Source organism: Osmerus mordax, chromosome 16 (genome assembly GCF_038355195.1).
Source record: "Osmerus mordax isolate fOsmMor3 chromosome 16, fOsmMor3.pri, whole genome shotgun sequence".
Classification (NCBI taxonomy): domain Eukaryota; kingdom Metazoa; phylum Chordata; class Actinopteri; order Osmeriformes; family Osmeridae; genus Osmerus; species Osmerus mordax.
Genome location: NC_090065.1, coordinates 6,093,543 through 6,116,541, shown reverse-complemented (window position 1 = coordinate 6,116,541; position 22,999 = coordinate 6,093,543). Strand labels below are relative to the sequence as shown.

At 44.2% G+C, this 22,999-nt stretch overlaps 3 protein-coding genes across 5 annotated transcripts; 1 reads left to right on the top strand and 2 right to left on the bottom strand.

Annotated features, from left to right (window-relative positions):
- Window positions 1-127: 127 nt before the first annotated feature.
- On the bottom strand, window positions 128-4,212 carry LOC136959064 (nucleolar protein 9). Of its 2 annotated transcripts, none has more exons than XM_067253269.1 (11): window positions 3,618-4,212; window positions 3,240-3,476; window positions 2,850-3,068; window positions 2,646-2,753; window positions 2,366-2,507; window positions 2,036-2,228; window positions 1,759-1,899; window positions 1,371-1,490; window positions 927-1,139; window positions 671-776; window positions 128-522 (listed from the first exon to the last, which is right to left on the bottom strand). In XM_067253269.1, the coding sequence occupies exons 1-11, from the start codon at window positions 3,829-3,831 to the stop codon at window positions 368-370; spliced, it is 1,848 nt and encodes a 615-aa protein (XP_067109370.1). In that variant the 5' UTR covers window positions 3,832-4,212; the 3' UTR covers window positions 128-367. The 2 variants fall into 2 exon arrangements, with proteins under 2 accessions (XP_067109370.1, XP_067109371.1); XM_067253270.1 differs by having other exon boundaries at window positions 2,850-3,065.
- A 5,092-nt stretch (window positions 4,213-9,304) lies between these two features.
- Window positions 9,305-19,301, top strand: tgm1l1 (transglutaminase 1 like 1). Its single transcript, XM_067253934.1, is given in 15 exon segments — window positions 9,305-9,355; window positions 9,358-9,459; window positions 9,461-9,550; window positions 9,552-9,588; window positions 9,864-10,055; window positions 12,246-12,497; window positions 14,353-14,471; window positions 14,587-14,694; window positions 14,882-15,059; window positions 15,586-15,724; window positions 15,979-16,171; window positions 16,516-16,954; window positions 17,043-17,203; window positions 17,417-17,553; window positions 17,721-19,301. Coding segments are annotated over 15 exon segments (2,343 nt in total). The 3' UTR covers window positions 17,866-19,301.
- Window positions 19,302-19,309: 8 nt separating this feature from the next.
- Window positions 19,310-22,934, bottom strand: abhd4 (abhydrolase domain containing 4, N-acyl phospholipase B). 2 transcript variants are annotated; one of them, XM_067253936.1, is made up of 10 exons: window positions 22,747-22,909; window positions 22,401-22,438; window positions 21,708-21,793; window positions 21,343-21,447; window positions 20,958-21,246; window positions 20,622-20,806; window positions 20,369-20,480; window positions 20,077-20,263; window positions 19,798-19,935; window positions 19,311-19,751 (listed from the first exon to the last, which is right to left on the bottom strand). In XM_067253936.1, the coding sequence occupies exons 3-9, from the start codon at window positions 21,745-21,747 to the stop codon at window positions 19,846-19,848; spliced, it is 1,008 nt and encodes a 335-aa protein (XP_067110037.1). In that variant the 5' UTR covers window positions 21,748-21,793; window positions 22,401-22,438; window positions 22,747-22,909; the 3' UTR covers window positions 19,311-19,751; window positions 19,798-19,845. The 2 variants fall into 2 exon arrangements, with proteins under 2 accessions (XP_067110036.1, XP_067110037.1); XM_067253935.1 differs by lacking the exon at window positions 22,401-22,438 and having other exon boundaries at window positions 19,310-19,751; window positions 22,747-22,934.
- Window positions 22,935-22,999: the final 65 nt, after the last annotated feature.

Genomic DNA, 22,999 nt, shown 5'->3' with positions numbered 1-22,999 from the left:
TCAACCACTGAGACACGGGTTCAATACATCAGAGGATGCTTTACCATAAACAGAATGTTTCCCATCTGTTGGTATGTGTTTGCTGCTTGCATAGAGGCAGTATTGCAAGAATTGACTTAAACTGCTGTAAATTGAGAAGACGTCATTGTTTTATTCTTTGTCATTACACTGCCATCTTGTGGTATGCATTTACAAATTTCCCCCAGGGGATTGATGTTTTTTACACAAACAGTATTCTGTGTCAGTCGCACTAAATTCAAATTGAAATAAAATGCCATTGTGGAACTTTTTATGATGTGAGATATCAGCCCTGTTAATCATACAGTCACATTGTATTTTGTCATTTGGTCCCTTAAAAGCAACTGCATCAATCCAGAATGTCGCTAAAAAGTTTCCTCTTCTTTGATTCGCCAGTTTGTCCTTCCTGCCACTGCTTGTGCCTCCTAACAAAGGATGTCAGGGAAAACTTGGCCCAAACATGTCTTGCAAACTGGTCAGACCTTAGCCTTGTCTCAGAGGGTACTGAATGAGAGAGAAACGACAAAGAGAGGAAATACACAAAGAAAAACAAAGACAACAAAGGTAAGACACAGTGACAAACCAGTTTTAACCATCATGTGACCCAGCGTATGTGAAAGGTCAAACGTTCTGATTGGCTAAGCGGTCTTACCTAGTTCCTGTGCGATGCTCTGCCTATGACTGACACTGGAGCTGTTCCATACAGCTTCTAGCACCCTGCTGCCTAACCTGGAGCAAGCCATCTGCACAAACTGGCCCTGGAACATGGTAGACAAATAATCCATATGTAGTACAAGCAAATAACCAGGTATAAGAGACATGGACACCACTATGTGACAGTAACAAAGCAGTCAAAATGATCAGTGAGAGCTACTCTAAAGAGGATATACTGTTGTCGATCTTCATACCTCCAATCTCCTCAGTATCTTTCCCCTCCCCTTATCACTAGACGTGGTTATGAGGACCTGGAGGACATGGCTGCCAAACTGGTGGGTTCCAAGAATCAGGAGGTCAGCCGGGGTCAGGGACCGCAAACTGCCGAGGAGCAAGGAGCGGTCTTTGAATTTAGCCAGAGACTGGACGAGAAGGGAGCCATGGTAGCATATAGACGATAAAGGGCGCTAGAGAAGACACATAACAGAAGGATATGTTGAACTCCGTATTGATGAGTTCAAAACATTAACAACAATACACATGATACCAAAATAACATTTTAAGAAGGAACATACATGCAGTTACATAAATCTGGGCAATAACACTTTAGTTCAGAGGGGTGAATTTAAAGCTTCAGATAATATCTTCTTTCTCCATCGTTGAGTATATGCACGTCTCTAAAAGTGATCTATTATTACCTCTGTGTCTATCTCGCCCTCTGCTGTCTCAGAGTGGTAGTACACCTCGTAGGTCAGCAGAGACATGAAGAGGGGGAGGCAGCTAGTTTGTCTGGAAGCAGGTTCTGTACAGTGGAAGGCCTGGTAGGTAAGAAAAGACATAAGTAAGAGAGAGTAAAATGGTGACTGCTCACAGCTGGTGATTTTACTATATTACATGTGGAGAAGGCAAAAGCATCTTGTTTACACTTAAACAATATGTAAAAGTTAAGCCAACGCTATGGATAACTTCATTTATAGTACTTGCAGGGTCTTATTTATCTCAATTTGAAGTTCAACATTTAGATATACATAAAATATAAGGCAGTTGGACACGTTGTTTAAAGTCCCACTTGGTCTGGCCACTTACTGTGAGCAGGCAGCGCATCATCTGCGCCTGTTTCTCCTCTCTCTCTACACAGCTCTCAGTCAGCTGCACTATAACCCCCATGTGACCCGCGGCCAGGACTGCCTCCATACCCTCCATGAGCTCATCAAACACCTTCAGGAACTGAGGGGAAAGCGCCACAGAGTTTAGAGCTCATCTTTAAGCATTTGCCATCATAAATGTGTAGCACTATATGCTTTGATATACCGACTGATTGATATCCATCCCAACAATAAGTGTTGACAGACATACACCACACCATTTTGTATTTTGTTGAGGCCGCAGTGAATCTCTGTATAGGGAAGTTGGCGATTGGGTGTATCGCTAGGGTGACCAGCTGCCCTTTGAAGTGGTTCTTGTAGAGGTCACGGAGCAGGGCCTTGTGGGATAGCTGGATGACTGTCTCAAGGAGGCGACTAGATGCGTGGTCCTTCATAAAGACCAAGAGAGGACTAATACAGAAAGAGTTAGAGGTGAATACAAACATTAAACATTGTCTTTCATTGTGCTGGGTTTACTAATAGAGAAATTGAATGCTACTTGTGCTCAACATGTGATGTCCACGACTTCAAGTGTAACTGCTACTGACCTAACTCCAGGAGCGGAGCTTAGGGATGTCAAGTATCCCACAATGCCTTTCAGGAGTTGCTTGCAAAGTATTGGACGTTTTCGGTGGCACACAGTCAACAGGGTCTGGAACACTGCACTGGCCACAGCATCGGTCACACTCACTGGAAAAATTGTGTAGAACGACAGTCTTATTCAGAACATGCAGAACAACATTGTAAAAAGCTGTTTTCTATCTGACTACACTCTGCCTAACAGCGTGTAAAAATAAAGGTTCAGTACAATGAAAGTAAGCGTCTCACATTTGACACTGCTCATCAATGAAGACGACAAGCTTTTCAACTCCCACCAAAATGAAGTGGGAGCCTCAAAGTCTGTCAGTTGAACAACGGAATTCCTTTCCTTCGCACCTGAAACACAAACAAAATCCCATATAAGAAGGAATTTTAAGGTAATAGTTGTGTGTAAGCGTCTTCCTGAGTGTGTGTGTGTGTGTGATTCCGTACCTGGGCGGGTTTCAGTACGGGCTGGACCAAGGCAGCCTCCCAGCACATGTATGAGTGTGCGAGCAACGTGTGACCCATACATGTCTTTGATGAACACTGCACTGTTCTCTGTCACCATACGACTCAGAGAGAGTACCTGTGCCTCCAGCATCCCACAACCACCCTCATCTTCTTCCTCTGTGGTTGATGTCTGGTCCTTCTGAGGTGGGCTGAGGTCTGCTGAATTATAAGTAATTAACAATGTCTCAAAAATGCATGTAACTAAATGCAACATTTTTGCTATTTACATCCCCCCCTTACAAGCGATAGGAAGAAATCTCAGGAAAGAGATATAACACTGTTGAGAAACCACTAGAAACTAAAGCCATCTCTATTACACACCAGACTCACCGGTACACCTGGGCATCTGTCTGAGCGCACTCTCCACAACGTGACCACCACATTTGTCACATGACACAGTCTTGAACTCTGACCCGGATTCTCCGCCCAGTTCAGCCAGCACCTCTCCTACCTGGCGAGAAGTGGCCAATGGGAGAAGCCGTTGGAGAGTGACACTTCCCGTCACATCCATAGCAACTACAGCAGCTTTCCCTTTCACCTCTGTCAGTACGTTCTCAACAAACATTACTGCAAAAAGGAGAAAGAATGGTGAAAGTGAGTCCACATACTTCCAAATGTTTAAATAGCTTCATATAATATACAATGCCTATGGTTTTAATGAGACTTATAACTTTGTCCTCATCATCCACACGTCCAAAGACATCTCACCTTTTTCCTCGTTCTCTGCGAACCCTTCTGTGAGCCTCTCTCCAACTCTACGAAAGTAGCCCACACTAAGAGGATCCAACCGCTTCCTTGCATCTCCATCACCACCTCCATCGCAATCTCCTCTTCTCTTTCTATCCCCTTCTTCTCCTTTCGGGTGCTTTCTCTTCTTTCCTCCATCTTTCCGTGGCTCATTTTCTTCCATCTTGGCCAACATTGATAACTTTTACAGTTTACGGTTGGTTAATTGCAAAAAAAAAACTAACGTAGGTATTTCAAAGGCAGGTAGCAATGCTATCTCTCCATGCAAATTTAGGATTTGTCCCCCGTAATTTGAAATAAACGATTTATCATGAACATCTTTTGTTGAATTCCGTTAGCTACAAGCTAGCGAGTTTAGGTTGATAAGTAAGCCAAAGAGAAGTTTAGCTAGGAAGCATTAGTTAAATGTCGATAATAACATACTTTCCACTATGTCAGTTGTACACCAACGTGTACATGTATGTGTACAATATCAAATTATTCTGTTTATACTGTCTCGTAATTTGCTACACTCAAGCCGTGTTAGCTCAACTCACATGTTAATTTGAAGGGAGACTGTGTTGTGTCGCAGAATAATGACGTCAAAGTGCTGTCGTATTCGTCACAGTACGAATATGTCGTCACAGGAAGTGTGGGCGAATATGGGCGTTTGGGCGAAATCTTGCAATAGTTCAGTCTAACCAGCTCCCCGTGACTCACACACAGACATTCATTATGTCATTGTATCACATCATGTACATTTTGCAATTACCTTTGTTTGGCAAGTGAGTAACTCTCCACACCCTTCCGGGTAGTTATTCACACCTAAAAATAAAACAATAGGCTACTTTTCTGTTTAATAGCGGTTCACAATTTCAAAAGTCCTGTTCAATCAATGTCTACTACTGTTAAAATGGCCATATTCCCCCCCAAAAATCCACGGTCTTTTTTCTGCCTCTAATCATCTCTCACCCACTTACTCCAGCTGTAACAGATGTTTACACGACAGTGGAGTTATGGTTATTTCCATCAGAGTTTCTCACATGTGACTTTACTCCTATTTTGTGCACTCCTCCATATAATTTAAAACCAACAAGCTTCCAGTGGCTTGAGCTGCAATGATTTGCACGATGGTTTATGATGAGAAGCATACAGGTAGCCTACGGGGAAGTAATGAAATGTATTCCCTCGAGATCTGGACAGAAATCTTGTCTCTTCAAACACAGGAAGGGTTCAATGAACATTTATTCATATATTCTAATATTTCTGCCAGCAATCCCCATCGGTTTTTGTAGAAGTCAGAATAACTCAGTTAGCTTACTAACAGACAGGTGACACCTGCTCTTCAGCTTACCACAGCTGCATGGGTCTGGACATTTACATTTACATTTATTCATTTAGCAGACACTTTTATCCAAAGCGACTTCCAAGAGAGCGCTTTACAAAGTGCATAGGTCACTGATCATAACAACAAGATAGCCACAAAACATTGCGAGTAGCCAAAACATGAAGCACACATTGTGAACAACCAAAGTAAGTGCCAAAGGAAAGAACCATAAGAGCATGTAGTTAGGGAGTCAGGTGGCTGAGCGGTGAGAGAATCGGGCTAGTAATCCGAAGGTTGCCAGTTCGATTCCTGGTCATGCCAACTGACGCTGTGTCCTTGGGCAAGACACTTCACTCTACTTGCCTCGGGGGAATGTCCCTGTACTTACTGTAAGTCGCTCTGGATAAGAGCGTCTGCTAAATGACTAAATGTAAATGTAGTTAAACAAGTTACAATTAAACAACATGAACCGCTATACGTGCAAGTTTACCTGTGGAAAAAAACAAGCAACAATAATAAAAACAATATATCACAGCGAGTACAAAACATTTAAATCAGTTACCACTAACCACAAGAGCAACAAGTCTCTGAGCAAGAGTCATTGTGATCCTTGAGGAAACTAACATGGGGTCAAGCGAACCATTCCTAAGTACCGTTGTACTGCCAGACAGAGTGGACAGGGTGGATGACAATGCATTCAATAGAGGCTTGATGTCTTGATGTTTTGTAATCTTAAGACACCTTTCTTTCAGTGAAACTCAGATCACACCCTTATTAATAACAGTTTAACCTGAATGTGATAACAGGTAAGGCCAGGACAGGTTTAGACAAGGTGTGATCTGACGTCTGTTTGGTACTGCCGAAGGATGCTGCAAACCACAGGCCTTCCCAGTCACACTTTCCTTTCCATAGACTAGCTGCGTAGGAAACATGATAGAAACAGTCATGTCATCGGGTGTCTTTCATTCAGAAACTTTCATGACACAAGACTCTGGACATAACCACGGACAAATCTGTACATCTTGTTCAGCATGCTTCATATACCATACACCATGTGGTATCTGTGGTATCTAAAATGTTTAACACATATTTGTTAAGAATGCGTTGTTCTCCATTCACTCAACCATTATGTTCATTATGACTGGCCCTCCTCGTGAGGCTATAAAAGAGGATCTGTCCCCAGCACACTCTGCTTGCTGCCCCTTCAGTGTGCTACCACCAAGTGGGTGTAGTCATAGAGAACAGAAAGTTTTTCAGGGAAGTTACTAACGTACATTCTTGGAATGCAACAGGGTGTGAGTTCATGCGTGGAGATGGTTTGGGGGTTATCTAGGATGAAGGGTGAACACAAGGTCACACCTCTCAAAACACCCCACCTTTAAGTTGAACTGTGTATCTTTGTCTCTTACTTTCTACCACCACTACACCACACCTTCCTCTCAGTCCTCTCTCTCTCTCTCTCTCTCTCTCTCTCTCTCTCTCTCTCTCTCTCTCTCTCTCTCTCTCTCTCTCTCTCTCTCTCTCTCTCTCTCTCTCTCTCTCTCTCTCTCACTCTCACTCTCACTCTCACTCTATCTCTCTCTCTCGCATTCCCTCTCTCTCTTTCCGGACTTGCTTGGTGTTGTGCCACAGATAACATGCGGGAGGTTGGACAATTTTGTCATGCTGAACTCACGCGAATCGCCTAAAAGCACGCATGCGCTTTTATGGACGGTCTTCTAGAGTGTATTTAAAAACTGAGGGACTGGGACGGAGAGAGAGAGAGGGCGTGTCAAGTACAGGCTACATTGCTCAACCTAATATAAAACCTCATCCAAAAAGGTGCGTGCATTGAGACAATTTTACACACAGTTTAAACTACACAGTAGCCTGACGTCAACAGTCTCTGAATCCTTCATAAGTGTTCCTCAAGTTTTCAAGCCGTAAGTGACCCAAAGCGAGAGACGCACAGTAAAAGGTAAGGATCTGATTTCTTCACTTATATAGTGTACAACATCAACCGAATGTTTCAACGCCTTGATATTTTGTTAGTGTGAAAACGCCGTAGTTGTAAACATTTTTTCTTAATGTGAAATCACCGTAGGTGTAAAATGAGGCTACAATTGTTGCATTAATCGTTGATGAAATAGATTTGACAAAGTAAATACATAGCCAATAATGTTATCACATTAACAGCCACGGGTTGTATCAAAACAAGTGTATGGTGTGTGTGTGTGTGTGTGTGTGTGTGGACGAATGCTACCAGGCTCAATTAGGGGTTCTCAAAATTAAACACATAGGCTATTACCTCAAACAACGTATAACGATATGACCTGCTTATCACAGAGAAAATTTATTTGAGTTCTTATGTCAATTTTATGTCAATCTCTAATTCTCCTGCTCCTGTCCTGTTCTCTTTGCTTTTACAATTATTTTGTTAAGTACACACATTTCATTAAATAAAGGTACTGACGTCATACACATCTGGCAATTATTTTCATGACTTTACTATATGGGTGTTTTATGTGACCAAGCCTAGACCAGACATACTATTAAAAGTAGGAGTATTTTTTATTGGGAAAGTCAACTGAATGCCATCTAAGTTCTTTATCTTAGTGTCAAGTTTGCATTCCAGAAATGTTAGCAAAGTTGCCAAGACAAACCCTCTTGTAGTGGAAGAGAGTGTTTGGGAGGGGAGGGAAGACTGCAATATTTGCTGATTGGGAAGAGACATGAGTGAACACAAGGAATACTGTGACAGAGAGAATGGGGAGATGGGGAAGTGGTTTGGAAGAACACTCCTTGATGAGTGTGTGAGGTAACAGAAGGTTAACTACCAAATGTTAGGGTAGTAAGATATTTGATCTTGTACATTTCACAATATAGTGAAGGGAAAACGGGAAATATATGTTAAATGTTGTTTTTATGTCATAATGACACAATATTTTGCTAGCATGTTAACGTGTGACAATGTTTAAGGCTGGGTACACCTACAGGGTTGAGAGCATTTAATAATAATAATTTAATAAAAGAGTAATGTGAGAAAGTCCAGGGAAGGGCGTCTGATGAGCTAGGTTTTGAAGACAAGAACACACAAATACACATACACACACACACATTGTTTAGTTCACTCAGTATCAGCTGGATAACTTCATGAAACTATACCCTTGAGTGTAAAGAATGTTTACGGCAGTACTTTCCTCCTTGGTTACGTTTATTACTGCAGCTTCACAACATGAAGTAAAGTGTTTACCAAAGAAGACAAAGCACAAACTAACTTCTCCTTCATTTAATAATACTTTTGGCTTAGTTTTATTATTAGAGACTGAGGAAGCCGGTACAGATGAAGACCCAGGATGGGGGTTCGGCACTTCCCTTACCATGCATCCTGAGCCCTGGCCTCTTTTGACATTTGACCCTGAACCCACATATATGTTTAGAGAGCAGGAATCCAGGGTGCTCCAAAGGTCCTACAGACTGCACACACACACACACACACACACACACTTACACACACAGAAACCTAGGCAGCTGTAGTGGGTGGAGATGATGAGTTCCAGACTGCCGCATAAGCAGGGAGGGGTGTGTGATAGGGTCTACAGCTGTTTGGTTTTTGGGGACGAAAATTGAACACTCCCAGCATGCTTTTGGAGAAGCACAAGGTTGTGGAAAGAGCACTTGGGGAATGCAGTAATTGTGGGAAACATTTTTAAGAAAACATGAGACAATGTGGATGCTGGTCTCAGGGACCTAGGAAGGAAATGAGGGGGGGAGAATGAAGAAAACACAGTGACTATTGAGTAGTAGAAAAATGTGGAATTGAGAATGTGGAATTCTGTTACCATCTTGAAGAAAAGTTGCTGTCTGGTCAAATTGCAAACACAGGCCATTGTGCACCTAATAATGCTCATATTTTGTTACATAGTTTAGCAACTCATCAACTGACTGTCTGCTTCTCTCCCTCTCTCTCTCTCTCTCTCTCTCTCTCTCTCTCTCTCTCTCTCACTCTCTCTCTCTCTCTCTCTCTCTCTCTCTCTCTCTCTCTCTCTGAGAGGGAGAGAGGTGTGAACAAAAGGTCACACCTCTCAAAACACCCCACCCTCAAGTTGAACTGTGTATCTTTATCTCTTACTTTCTACCACCCCTACACCACACCGTCCTCTCAGCCCCACTCTTTAACCATAACTGTTCTAACCATAACTTTCCCTCTCTCTCTCTCTCTCTCTCTCTCTCTCTCTCTCTCTCTCTCTCTCTCTCTCTCTCTCTCTCTCTCTCTCTCTCTCTCTCTCTCTCTCTCTCTCTCTCTCTCTCTCTCTCTCTCCTCTGTCTCTCTCTCTCTCTCCATCCATTCCTTTCTTTCAGAATGCCAGGCGAACGGTTGACAGCTAGAGATGGTTCGGATGTGGGGGCGTTTCCATGGCGTTGCCCCCCAGCGTGGATGATCCTGCCCGGGACAAGGACGCAGGGCCTAAGCATGAAGAAGAGGGGGCCTGCAGCAGGTGGTTCCATAAGATGTGCCCCGTGCTGCTGTCGACGACAGACCTCTGATGACACCACAGACACAGTGGTGACGGTTGATGGTGAGAAGCCCCCCCTGCCGACCCCGGACCCCCCCCCAGCCCCACGCTGGAGACAATGAACTGGGCGGTAAGTAGGCTTCTTCTTTTGCTTTTGAGGAAGCACCAAATTTCTGAAGGAGAATAATTGGCCCTATATCGACTGACTCTCTCTGTGTGTCTCTCTCTCTCTCTCATTCTCTCTCTCTCTCTCTCTCTCTCTCTCTCTCTCTCTCTCTCTCTCTCTCTCTCTCCCTCTCTCTCTCTCTCTCTCTCTCTCTCCCTCTCTCTCTCTCTCTCTCTCTCTCTCTCCCTCTCTCTCTCTCTCTCTCTCTCTCTCTCTCTCTCTCTCTCTCTCTCTCTCAGAGTTGAAGTTGTCCGTCCGCTCAGTGGACCTCCTGAGCACTAAGACTGGTCCAAACCGTCGTGAGCATCACACTGACCTGTTCCACAGCAGTGATCTGATCATCCGCCGTGGCCAGACCTTCCAGATGGAGCTGGACCTCACCCGACCCTTCAACCACAACACAGACAAGCTCCACCTGGATCTCAGAACTGGTGAGACATCTGCATTTGTGCGCATGTGTGTGTGTGTGTGTGTGTGTGTGTGAAGGGGTACGGTCTGGGGAGATGGTCAGTTTTGGTTGAAACAGTAGGTGTTTGTTGTGTTGTGTCGGGTACTGCATAGTTGGATCCTGATCCTTGAGATTACATTTAGTCGTTTAGCAGACGCTCTTATCCAGAGCGAGATCCTGTCCCTTCCTCTGTTGAGTACTGTAACAGACATATAACAGCCAGCTGGCCCACACTCTCCGGGTGGAGGGAGGGAACATAAGCAGCTGTGAAACAGGGAGATCATGAACATATCTAACATATTTGGAGGGAGTGCGCACACACACCCTACACACGCACATATCAAGCCTCACCCCAGACACATTTTCTGACAGTTATGGGAGAAGGTGAAGTCCTTTGTTACAGGAAGACAGGTTTTCCCAGTACCACCAGGATTAATTAGCTCCACAGTGGAAGAGACCAGCAGAGCCCATTAAGGATATTTATGACTCCAGGCATTCAGGCCTTCAGTCTTACTATGCCACACACAGACAAAGTTGTTATTGTGTTCCCCAACTCCTTTAGAAATTAAGGGTCTGAAGGAGGAGAAGGAACTGGTTGGTGAGAAAGCTGACATGGACTCAGTTCTAGACGATAACAGTTCTAGAATATATCTGTGGGATACCCAATCCCACAGTTATGGTCTAGAATGTACTCAACTGTGATTATCCTCTCCCATCTGTATCATATTCATTTAATTTCCTTTTGCAGTTCTCCTTTAGTCCTTTCAAGAATATAACAATAAATTTTCCCAGATTTCTGGATCTGCCTACTCATATTAGCATAACCTGTGATGGTCAGTAAAGGGAATATAGAGTGTAGCTTCAGATGGAGGCTACAGTACTATGGGCAGTGCTCTCTATTCCTCTGCAAACAGGCTGAGCATATTTTGATCTATTTCCTTTCAGCAAGGGGTGGGATTGGCAGGGGAAGGGGGGTGGAATTGACTTGAGGTCAGATGAAACAATGCTATCTTGATAAACTCTACTCTCCTCTTAGCTCATGGTAGATGGGGCCTCTAAAGGGAGCGCTCTAAAACCCTGCAGCCCAGAACAAAACCAGTAGAAACTATTTTGTTGAGCATTAGACGATATTGACAAAAATGTGTGCCTAAAGAATATCTTACAAAGCTTCATTGAACTTGATTTTACGAGCTCTACAGTATGGTATTAACATTATTACCAATCATTCATAAAAAGATCTGATTGATATCCTATTTAAAACTGGCATTTTTTGATGCCTGTCATAGACATGGTTACACACACGAATACTCTCCAGAGCCATGGTAAATGAAAATAAATAAAAGATTGTCATTTGTATTTTATAGTCTATCATGCCTTCTCTGTTTACTTAGAGCACATTCTGCTGAATGGAAAAATAAAATAAAAGTAGGGATTTGTGGTTAACCCTCAGTGGTGGATCTGTCACATTCTGTGGTAACAGACTATAAAATAGAGTAGTGTGTATAACGTGGTTTATCTCATGCCTCCCACAGTAGTTTAGCAGTTGGCTGTTATTCTATCTATCTCAGACCAGTCTGTTGGAATACTACAGTTTTGTTGAAGTTAACTCACACAAATACCCAGATACGCATTGATACACTAATACACACTCACAAAATGTTTACACCCTCACATTCATGCCCCGACCCCCACCTTCCACACAAGCACGCTGGCACGAACACACAAACACACACACACACACTCATTCACTCACTGTATAAATAGTCATTCACATGGCTATTTGAAGAATGGGACCTGGGACTAGTGTGTATTTGTGTGTATGTGTGTGAGCCAAGTACATCTGTTAAATCTCTGTGCTTCTTCACCACCTTACAAGCAACCTGCACTGTTTTTACTTTGTATGTCTGGATGTGTAAAATCCCTAGATAGATTGGCATGGCACAGTGTCAATCAGATAAGCCACATTATTGTTGTTTGACTTTGATAAAGAAACCATAACACCACTGTCATCTGTCAACTGTGCTTCAAAGAGTAACATACGTAAGTAACTATCCTGGATCATAATACACGGTTCCAGTAAATAGTAGTGCATTTATAGTTAATGTAACTAATGTGTATGGCGTTATGTTTGTCAAAGTTATTGCAACTGTAATGTAACATTGATCTCCCACAGGGCCCCTCCCCCTGGTTTCCAAGGGCACCCATGTCATCATCCCATTGGTGGAAGAGCTGCAGGATGACTGTTGGGAGGCCAAGATTGTGGAGCAGAATGGGAACAGGGTTAAGCTGTCCGTCAACTCATCACCAAAGGCTGTGATTGGCCTTTATGGGCTTGCAGTGACAACGAGCCTGAAGAATGAAGAGGCAGCCACCACCCATGACTCCAACAAGCAGATCGTCATGCTGTTCAATCCCTGGTGTGAAGGTGAGCATGGAGGAAGGGTGGAGGGATGGGAGGAAGGTGGAGAAGGATGGAGGGAGGGTGGAGGGATGGGAGGAAGGTGGAGAAGGATGGAGGGAGGGTGGAGGGATGGGAGGAAGGTGGAGAAGGATGGAGTGAGGGTGGAGAGGCATGGAGGGAAGGTAGAGAGTCAGGCAGACAGATGCACATTGCACACACGTTTGCACGCACGGATAGACACAGACTGACACATTAAAAAAAAAAGTGTGGTATGAATTGTTATCTAATGTTCTGTCCTCTAACAACATTCCACCAACATCTTGTAGAAACATAATAGTAACTACGCACAGGATCAATCTGCCAGAGCATGGGACTCTGCATATGTGACTTTGCTTAGACTGCGGCTTGCTCATATAGCTGCAAGAGTAGCTTTGCACCTAGGTGGCAAGCCACGTTCACTGCCCAGTAATGTGTGGCTGTCTGTCAGATAGTCACAACCTGACCCTGTCTGGCCAGAGGGTTTGGTTCTCTGACTGCACAACAGTAGTGTTACTCTTTAGTCAGTGTGGTACCAACTATTTAGTTGGGATGCTTGTGTGTCTGTGTGTCTCCACTCTCAAGTGTTCTAGGTTGTGCTGACAGCAATGGTTTGAGGGGTGAATATTTGGCTTTACATGGATTGATAAATGAAACAATTCTGTCATTGTATTGATTCAAACATGCTTACGTTGGAGGACTGCAGGGAAGGTTGGTTTAATAGAGTACATGTTGCTGCAGTACAGTCTGTTCTTGGTTGTGTGTTGTATTGGCAGCAAGTCAAATCTCCCTTCCCTCTCGCAATCTTTCCTTCCTTCTCATAAAAGTAAGAAATCCACAATTACTGTACAAACCGCCTTAGGGCTATATGACTGTAATCCTGCAGCTGGTGGCAATCTTCTCCTCCTCTCTCTTTTCTCCCTTTCTTTCTTTAACCCGCCGACTCCTTTCTCTGTCTCTTCCTCCTTTCCTCTGATTGCGGCCCTCTCTTTCCCCGCATTCCAGAGACGTTTCGTCAGAATGTAGACCCAGCCAGCTATCTCAGCTGCTGAATCCTGTCAGGAACTTTAATTCTCATCCCTTTTTCCTGTGAAAACTCTACACACCCTCCTCTCTGCATGTTTTAACCCCTCCCTTCATGTTCTAACCATAACTTTCCTCTCTCTCTCTCTCTCTCTCTCTCTCTCTCTCTCTCTCTCTCTCTCTCTCGCTCTCTCTCTCTCTCTCTCTCTCTCTCTCTATCTATCTATCTCTCTCTCTCTGTCTCTCTCTCCCTCCTTCCTTCCTCTGTGCATTCCTCACGTCCCTCTTCCTTCCACTTTCTCCCCTGTCCCATCACAACTACTCCTTCCCAGTATATCATTTGACCTCTATCCCCCTCCCCTAATCCCCCCTACAGCTGGCCTCTGTCTAACAGTGTTTCACTGATAATCATGACCATGTGTCCGTAAAGAATATACAGACAGACAAAAAACTGAAACAGATTTTCAGACTATTCCCACCCCTTGCTGAGATTGGCTTGCTATGACGATGTCACACATTTAGAGGAAATGTGTGACATCGTCATAGCAAGCCAATCTCAGCAAGGGGTCACTGTACATTCCGGGAATTGTGTTGCTTAAGACATTCCTGCCCTTTAACATACGTTGTTTAAAAGGAAGCATGATTTCACAATAAGTTGCATGGAAAGTGCAACTGTGACTACAATGAGAATGAATCCAGATTGAGTCAGCTTGATGCTGTATTGGGTAAAGTCCCAAGCATCTGAGCATCTGAGCGTGCTCATGTTCAGTAAGTGTGTATGCTTTCAGGTACATGTATCTCATTATTTGTGTCCTTTCAGATGACACAGTGTTCATGGATGACGAGGCGGAGAGGAAGGAGTATGTGCTCAATGATACAGGAAGGATCTACTACGGCACTGAGAACCAGATAGGCGCTCGCACATGGAACTTCGGACAGGTACACCACCTCACACCGAGAAAGAGAGAGCAAATATCAAATGATATCAAATGTGGGTAAAGCCCCAGGAGCATTTTGATGACCTCATCTGGAACTGTCTCTGTATGTGGCTCAGAGTCAAGAAGGAATCCTGGAGGCCTGTCTCTTTATCCTGGAGAAGAGTGGCATGGCCCCCTCCGGCAAAGCAGATGCAGTCAACGTGGTCCGAGTCATATCTGCCATGGTCAGTCCTCATGCTCCTCTAGCTGGTCTTTTTGACCGTTTCCATTGACTTTTCCAGTCTTTCATGTTGTCATTTAGACCATGCTGTGGGTGGATGTGATTACTGGACTTCAAACAAAGGAAGGAGAAGCCCAAGCTATGTTTCGAATCGTAGGCTGGTGTTATCTCTGGTTTCTTCTGTTCTGCAGATCAACGCCCAGGATGACTTTGGGGTTCTGGAAGGGAACTGGTCAGGGGACTATGCTGACGGAGTTTCCCCAACTGCCTGGAGTGGGAGTGTGGACATCCTGAGGAAGTACCACAAGGAGGGGGGAAATCCAGTGAAATACGGGCAGTGCTGGGTCTTCTCTGGAGTCACAACCACAGGTATGTGTGTCTGTAATACCGTAATGCTGTGGAAGTTGTTTGAGGTGTGTGGGAAAGTCTCTCTGGATTGGTGTGTCATGCGTTTTCCGTGTGTGTGATTGTGTCATGATTGTGTGTGTGTGTGTGCCATTCTTGAGAGTGAGTGTGTGCTATCCAATAAGTTCATTATGCTTTTCTTATTAGCGGTGTCTTGTGGAACAGAACAACTTCATTCATGCAGGACAGCCATAACCCTAACCCTCACACACACACACACACACACACACGCACACAGGCTGACCCCAGCACATTGGTGGACCTTCTATAGAGCCTCAGAGCTCATATCTCTTCAGAATACCCTGGCAGCATTCCTCACATACCTGCCAGTTTAGTCTCAGATAGAAACACATGTTGCTGTCCCTCTGGCAAACACTGGGCCCTGCAGGCCTCTCATCTCACTCCTTTCTATTGGTTGGAGATAAGAATGAATAAATCACCAATCTGTCCTCCCCTCCTCCCCTCTCGCCCCACTCTCCTCCTGACTCAGTGCTCAGGTGTCTAGGCATACCATCCCGCAGTGTGACCAACTTCCAGTCAGCCCACGACACTGATGTCTCCCTAACAACAGACGTCTTCTTTGATGAGAACATGGAGTCACTGGACTTCCTCAACTCTGACTCTGTCTGGTACGATACTAATATAACAAGTCACAATCAGAACACTTCTCCTTATCATCGACAATAATTGGTTGCCCGTCAAGAAAAACTCCAGACCTTATGAGCACATGCAAATAGGCATCTAGTCTTCAGTCTAGGCCACGCATTGAGATATTTTGGTTTGCTATTCAAACCCTTTGCTCTAAATACCCAGCTCCAGATCTACCTCCCCACAAATCTTCCTCCAGGCAGCATTTTCACCCCTCCCCACCCCGTCTCTACAGGAACTTCCATGTGTGGAATGACTGTTGGATGGCCAGACCTGACCTCCCCCCAGGCATGGGTGGCTGGCAGGCCGTGGACTCCACCCCCCAGGAGACCAGCCAGGGCACCTTCCGCTGTGGGCCCGCCTCCGTCACCGCCATCCGCACCGGCCAGGTCTACCTCAAGCACGACACGCCCTTCGTCTTTGCTGAGGTGAGTGACGTGGGTCTCTACTGTAGGAGCTCGGACTTGTCTGTTTGGATTTTGTCGGTAGTTCTTTGCAGCTTACTTGGCTGAAGCATGGTGCTTGCTGTGTCAGGGCTGTGCCTGCAGTTCTTACTGGAATTACCCGCATACTGAATAGAATGTTTTCTCTGAACTTTGTTAAGGATAAGTATCTATTATCAACTTAGCCTCATGTCATCTCCAGCCATCATTGTTAGGCAAACCTCACCCTGTTTATCTTGTTTGTGTTGGAATGTGTGTGTTTGTGTTGGAATGTGTGTGTTTGTGTTGGAATGGGTGTTTGTGTGCGGGTGTGTCTGCCTCCTCGACAGGTGAACAGTGATAAGATCTACTGGCAGAGGAACCTAAATGGCACCTTCACCCAGATCCACAGCGAGAAGAAAGCCGTGGGACACTGCATCAGCACCAAAGCCGTGGGATCCGACGAACGATACGACATCACACACCTGTACAAACACGCTGAAGACTCTGAAGAGGAGCGTATTACCGTGGAGACAGCCAGTCGCTACGGCAGCAAGCCTGACACCTACTCCTCCCCGAGGGCGGAGGATGTGAGTCTGATGGTGGAGATGGAGGGGGAGGGGCCACGCATGGGATCTGACGCCAAGCTAATTATCAAGGTGAAGAACATGAGCTCTCAACCCCGGAATACCACCCTCCACAGCCAGGTGGCAGTCATGTACTACACCGGCGTGCTGAAGGGAACCGTGAAGAAGGATCAATTGCCCGTGAAACTTAACCCGAACGAAGGTTAGCGTTGGCGGTGACCGTTATGATGACGATGATCATGATGATGGTCAGAGTATACAGTGTTCTGAACCTTCACATCTCTTTACAGAGCAGAGCATTGATTGGGTGTTGCCCTACCAGCTTTACCAGGACCAGCTAGTCGACCAGGCTGCCCTGATGCTGACCTTGTCTGGACGGGTCGCCGAGACTCAGCAGGTGCTGGCTACACAGACCAGCTTCAGACTCCGCACCCCCGACCTCGAGATCAAGGTCAGTTAGCATCAGCATTAGCCTAGTCAGTAGGATTTCACATCAAACATATGTAAGAATTGGGTGCACTTCTGCATCATGTTCTCCTATGCCTATTTCTACATATCCATTTCATGCAACAGCAGTCATTTCAGATGTTTGGCACCACAGCCAAATCACACGAAATGTGACATACAAGTAGTAAAAGTCGTGCTCTTATCTTTGTTCTCTCAGCCTATTGGAGAAGCCACGGTGGGTAAGACGATGTCTGCCAAGATCACGTTCACCAATCCGCTGCCTCGTACGTTGAAGGGCGTGGTGTTCCGCGTGGAGGGGCTGGGCCTGCAGAAGGGTCACGAGGTCATCGTGGGGTGAGACAGCTATGGCACTATCCTACCATCTCTCCATCCTGATCTTTCTTTCTTTGGCTGATCTTTTTGTTTCTTTTCTTCTCCCACATGTTACAACTGCATATTTTAACCTTACTAGTTAGTGGATAAAAAAAAGTGACTTATCTCTGACCCCTCTCCCTCATCAGTGATGTGGGAGGCTTGGCCACAGTTACGGTGACTGAGCACTTCATCCCCAACCAGCCTGGCCTCAAGAAGCTGGTGGCCTCTCTAGACTGCAGACAGCTCACCCAGGTGCATGGTGTGGCCGACATCCTCGTGCAGGCCCAGTAAGCAGCAAGAGGAGGCAGTCGATTTGATGCTGTATGTCCGTCCGTCCATCTGTCGGTCTGTGTAGATTGTTCCTCATAGTGGTATTAACCCTTTACTTCAGTCCGTGCCTAAAACAATCATGACAGGAAGGGTGATGATGACAAGGAAATTGACTTTAGTCTGTACACCATGACTTGCATCTGTTGTTTCTGGTGTTTGACAGAACAATGTGAGTGGCGTACTGTAGTCTAAGTCAGTGGGGATTTTATAATAAATCCTCAGAGAAACTTTTAACTGATTTTGGGTGAAAAAGAAAATGTGTGTTTCTATAGCAACTGGGAACATGACATTTGTCGTTTTTGTGCCTTGCTCTAAAACAGAACTGTGCTTTCTTACTGTAATCCTCTGAAAAAGAATCAATGATTAACGGTGCTGTTGATTGTATTGATACCTATTAGCTGTTATATTCAACTGTGTTCTTAAAATGTATATGTTTTTGAATGTCTGTAGCCTGACCAAACATTTGAAGGTAGACTAATATGTTGACAAAATGTTCTTACATGGCTTAAATGAAGATAACCTTAATTAAGTTTTATCAAATAAGACGAATGCGTACATAGTATTTGAATGTCCTGTTTATCAGTGTTGTAAGATTAAGAGTGTCAGTATTAAGGTGTACTTGTCAAGTGTTCTAAAATGCTATCATAATTTATGCATAATGGTAAATTACCATTGTCTTTTTTTAACTTTTCTTTATTCTTGATTTAAGAACAACATTTAATAACTTCTATAATTAAAATAGAATGAGAAAATGAGAAAACTATTAACTAGTTTTATTATATTTTATTACTAATTTATCTACATATTGATGTTTTGTATTCTAATGGTTGTGTTGTTACTAAAAGAAATACAGTGTGAAAAAAGTCCTGAGTGATTTACATGATGTAACCTAGGGAACAGACAAGCCCCTACTGGCCAATAAGGTGTAAAAACGTCAATGTAAAAAGATGACATACTGGTAATCCATTTACCTGGGGCTTGTACCTACCTGCAAAATTCTTTCTTCAGTACAGTACCTTCATTCAGAACATTAACCTAATGTTCCTTTACGTGTAGCCTATCCTTATATACATCAAGGGAGCATAGAAATGATATACAACATCTTTGATTTCACAAGCACCAACCAGTCACCCTATTAAGCGTGTTTGTTCAATAAATTGTAGGATTGCGTGTAGGATCATGTGAGTTTGTAGTTAGTATGGTAAGATGTCTAAATCAGACGTCAAATGATCTGCATGCACTCCAAAATGTATGTAGTTTTACTGCCCTCTAGTGGTCAGGAACATAAATCCAGTGCCATACACAGCATCCAACTATGTGGCATAATACCTGTAGTATAATATGCAAAACATAACTGTCAAAAGGAACTAGACAGATTACAGGTAGAGACAGAAAATATGTAACAATCATGTATTTATTATTAATGACAAACCAAGGCACATGATCAAAGCATGCTTTGATGGCATTGGCCTTATACACATATATGTATACCTCACAATAATGTTTTATCCCCAAACCCATATTGCATACTGATTGTAGCATATAATTAAACATCTGATTAATGCAATAACAACACAATTATATTAAAAAAACAGGCTGTTAGTTTCCCTAACTGACCATGTGTTGTATACAATGTAATAAAAGGCTATCTGAATAAGAGCTTAATGTCGAGGTGTACAGATCTTTCAGTGCAGAGCTGTAGAATACCAACTACAGTCAAAAATATAGTCACTTAAAGAGTTCCATCTTCCAAACCCAACTCATGTAGGTTGTGTAACGGTAGCACTGAAACTACTTTTGGCCGATACCATGTGCAAAACAAAATCAAACAAGATCCCACATTCAGTCTAACCATTTACACACACACACACACACACACACACACACACACACACACACACACACACACACACACACACACACACACACACACAACCGTACTCAGTCTATGGAGTCACAAATATTCTGGACCAATTTGTTGAACTCTTCGGGTTGATCAGCATAGATGTGATGAGAAGCGTCATTCACCAACTGAGGAGAGATAGACAAAACAATATATATGAGGTACAAGGTATTAATGCGCCCCAAACTTACAGTCTCCTTCATATTATTTGTATTCAATACTCAAAACAGATATAATAATCCACTTGATAACTCATGTCCCATACTCACCACTACGCGAGTGTGGCTCTGGCCCCTGATCTGGACCATCTTGTCCCCAGAAGAGCTGTCCATCCAGGAGCGTGATCCGTACAGCATGCTGACAAACAGGGAGGGGGGCAGCAGGTGGACCCTCTGCAGCATGGGCTCCTTGGCCCAGCCTAGAGACCCCGACATCGCTCTGAAACCCACTTCCCCACTGAGACACAGGGCAGGGGTGAAAAGGGAGAAAGAATATGTATTCTGTGTGTACGCGTGTTCAGATCCAGTATAATAAGGAGCCGCTTGAAGTGGGGGTCTTTACCTAGGGGTCTGGGCGTTACAGTGGTAGATGTACTCAGTCATAGTGTCATCGTTGAACATGTCCTCAAATTTCCTCTTGAAGTCTGGACGGAATCTATTCACCAAGCCCGGACCTGAGGAAACAATCAAAAATAGATAGAGAAAAGACCAGATTAATAGGAGGGGAAAGCAAAATGCTAATAAAAAGCAGAAACAAGAAACATTTCTTGATCCTGGATAGCGTAGCAATACATTCTCCTCAATATATCTCTCACCCCATGGCCCAGCAGCTCTGATAACTGCAAGAGGGTTGAACAGAGAGAAGACAGAGGCAACAGCCTTCACCCAGCGAGGGGGGGCTGGCCTCTTGACCTCTGACCCCTGTCCCGCTTGGCTCTGCTCTTCAGGCGGGGGTCGTTCAGGAAGACCCCAAGGATCCACCAGGATCAGGTGACTCACCCTGACAAAGGCAGACCGACAAAAGATCTCTCAGTCATTGTATTACAGTATGTAACACAGCAAGAAGCCAGTGTGCATCTCCTCTACAGCATGGCGATCATCCACAAAGATCCTTTCACCCTCAGTGATGAAGATGAACCTCGACCACTCACCTGGAGGGGTACTGCAGAGCATAGGAGGTGACCAGGTATCCCCCCAGGCTGTGGCCCAGCAGGATCATGTTCTCCAGGCCTACGCTTTGCCTCCATTGCTCTATGGATTCAACAAACTGCTCCTCTGCCAGCGTGGCGTCAGACTGGAAGGAGGGCCGTGAGCTGCGGCCGAAGCCCAGGAGGTCGAAGGCATAGACCGGCCGGGACCGGCTCAGGGCATCCAAGTTCCTGATCCACAGGCCCACACCTCCACCAAACCCATGGACCATCACTATTGGAGTCTTATGAGCTGGGGGAGACCAGGAAACACTTACTACTGATTTAACACTTGCATTTGACTAAACATCAATGAGGGCTTCATCCTTTCAGCAGCTGTTAAGAATACCTTGCTCAACTGGTTTGCGGATTGTCTTGTTAGTTACTGTGAGGGTCCATATCCTGTTCTGGTTGGGTAAGGTCACAAACCTGGCCCACACATCATTTTGAATACCTATACAGGACAGACCAAAACAAACGTAAACAACCTTAAGTCCACACAGTGTCCATCTGTATAAACTCGGCTATCAAACAATGCATCAATCCTAACAAGCATGGTTTGGGATTTCACTAGAAAAGAGTGTTAACAATATGTTCGGACAATTGTCAGTGATCCTACAGACACATGTCACATTTATAACAGAGACTATTGTTCAGTGAACTGCAGTTGCTACATGAATATTTGTTGTAGAAAACGAGGAGAAACGTATTTACAGGCAAGGATCTTGGCCTCTGTGCTCTTCAGGAGGGACATGGAGGTGGGACGCCAGGAGGGCCACCAAGCCCACCCTGAGTTCTGCCTGGAGAGAGAGGACACAGAGAGAAGACACACACAGAAAATGAGAGAAGACAAAAGGGAGGGTGAGACAGGCGGGGAGAGAAAATAAATGGACTGCATTTATATTGCGCTATTTTTGTACCTTAGTGGCACCCAAAGCGCTTACATATTTGCCTCTCATTCACACATTCACACACCGGCGGTGGCAGAAATAATAATAAGAATATGACATTATTATTATGGCTGTAAGATGAATGCTGCAGATGCAATGCAGAGCAAGCTGGGATAATAGGGTAAAGGTCGGCGAGAAAGTTTGAACATGAATGCTCTCTTACTTATCATACAAGGCAAGCACATTTGAATACCGGCTTGTGATTCATTCTACATACAACTTTCACACACAATGGAACAGTTAGACCAAGTTGTTGTCAACCACTGGTGAAGGACCATATTGGATCAATATTTAAGAGAAGAACTGGGGTTATAGTGAGCTAATCACACCGTGTATGAGCTACCATACGTACTATTAATTACGGTAATACGCCTAATTAGCTCTGAAGGGGGCAGTATAAGTACAACCATGCACTTGTATACTTCACACGCGATGCAAAAAGTGCTGTGTCACTCACAATAACTGGCTCCCTCAGTATGTCACTGGTGCACTGTTCTTGAATGAACACACAAATACGATACATTTTCAGTAACTAGTTGCTAATGTCATGCGACCCTAGAGTGGCTGATGCATGTCACAAAAAAATAAGTTCCACTGAATTCCAATGTTCTTATAACACGCCACAATATGTAGCTGTTATATTCATATAAATAATGATTGAAAACATTATTTACAGACCAAAAGACAATTTTGGGTTGTATAAAATGTCTGATATTCTAACTCAAATAAGATTTTCCGAAGCAGTAGGCTAACTGGGTGACTGCTGGAGGGTAAATTGGTTTTATAACCATCATCGTACTTACTCTGTCTCAGTCTCGTTTTGCATTTGAGCTGTAGTCGAATCCATACCATGACATACTCCGATAACTAAATACAAACTATAATAGCGAAACATACGTCAATAGTAACACATCGGTTATCACGCTTTGAGGTACAGTAGCAGGATTTGTGTAATGCTGAACATCTCCTTTTGGGCTATAGTGGAGTTGTGTAACAAGTTCGCTCCCAGATCAGCTGACTTCAACCAGGATGAAATTCGGACTGTATTCTATGTAA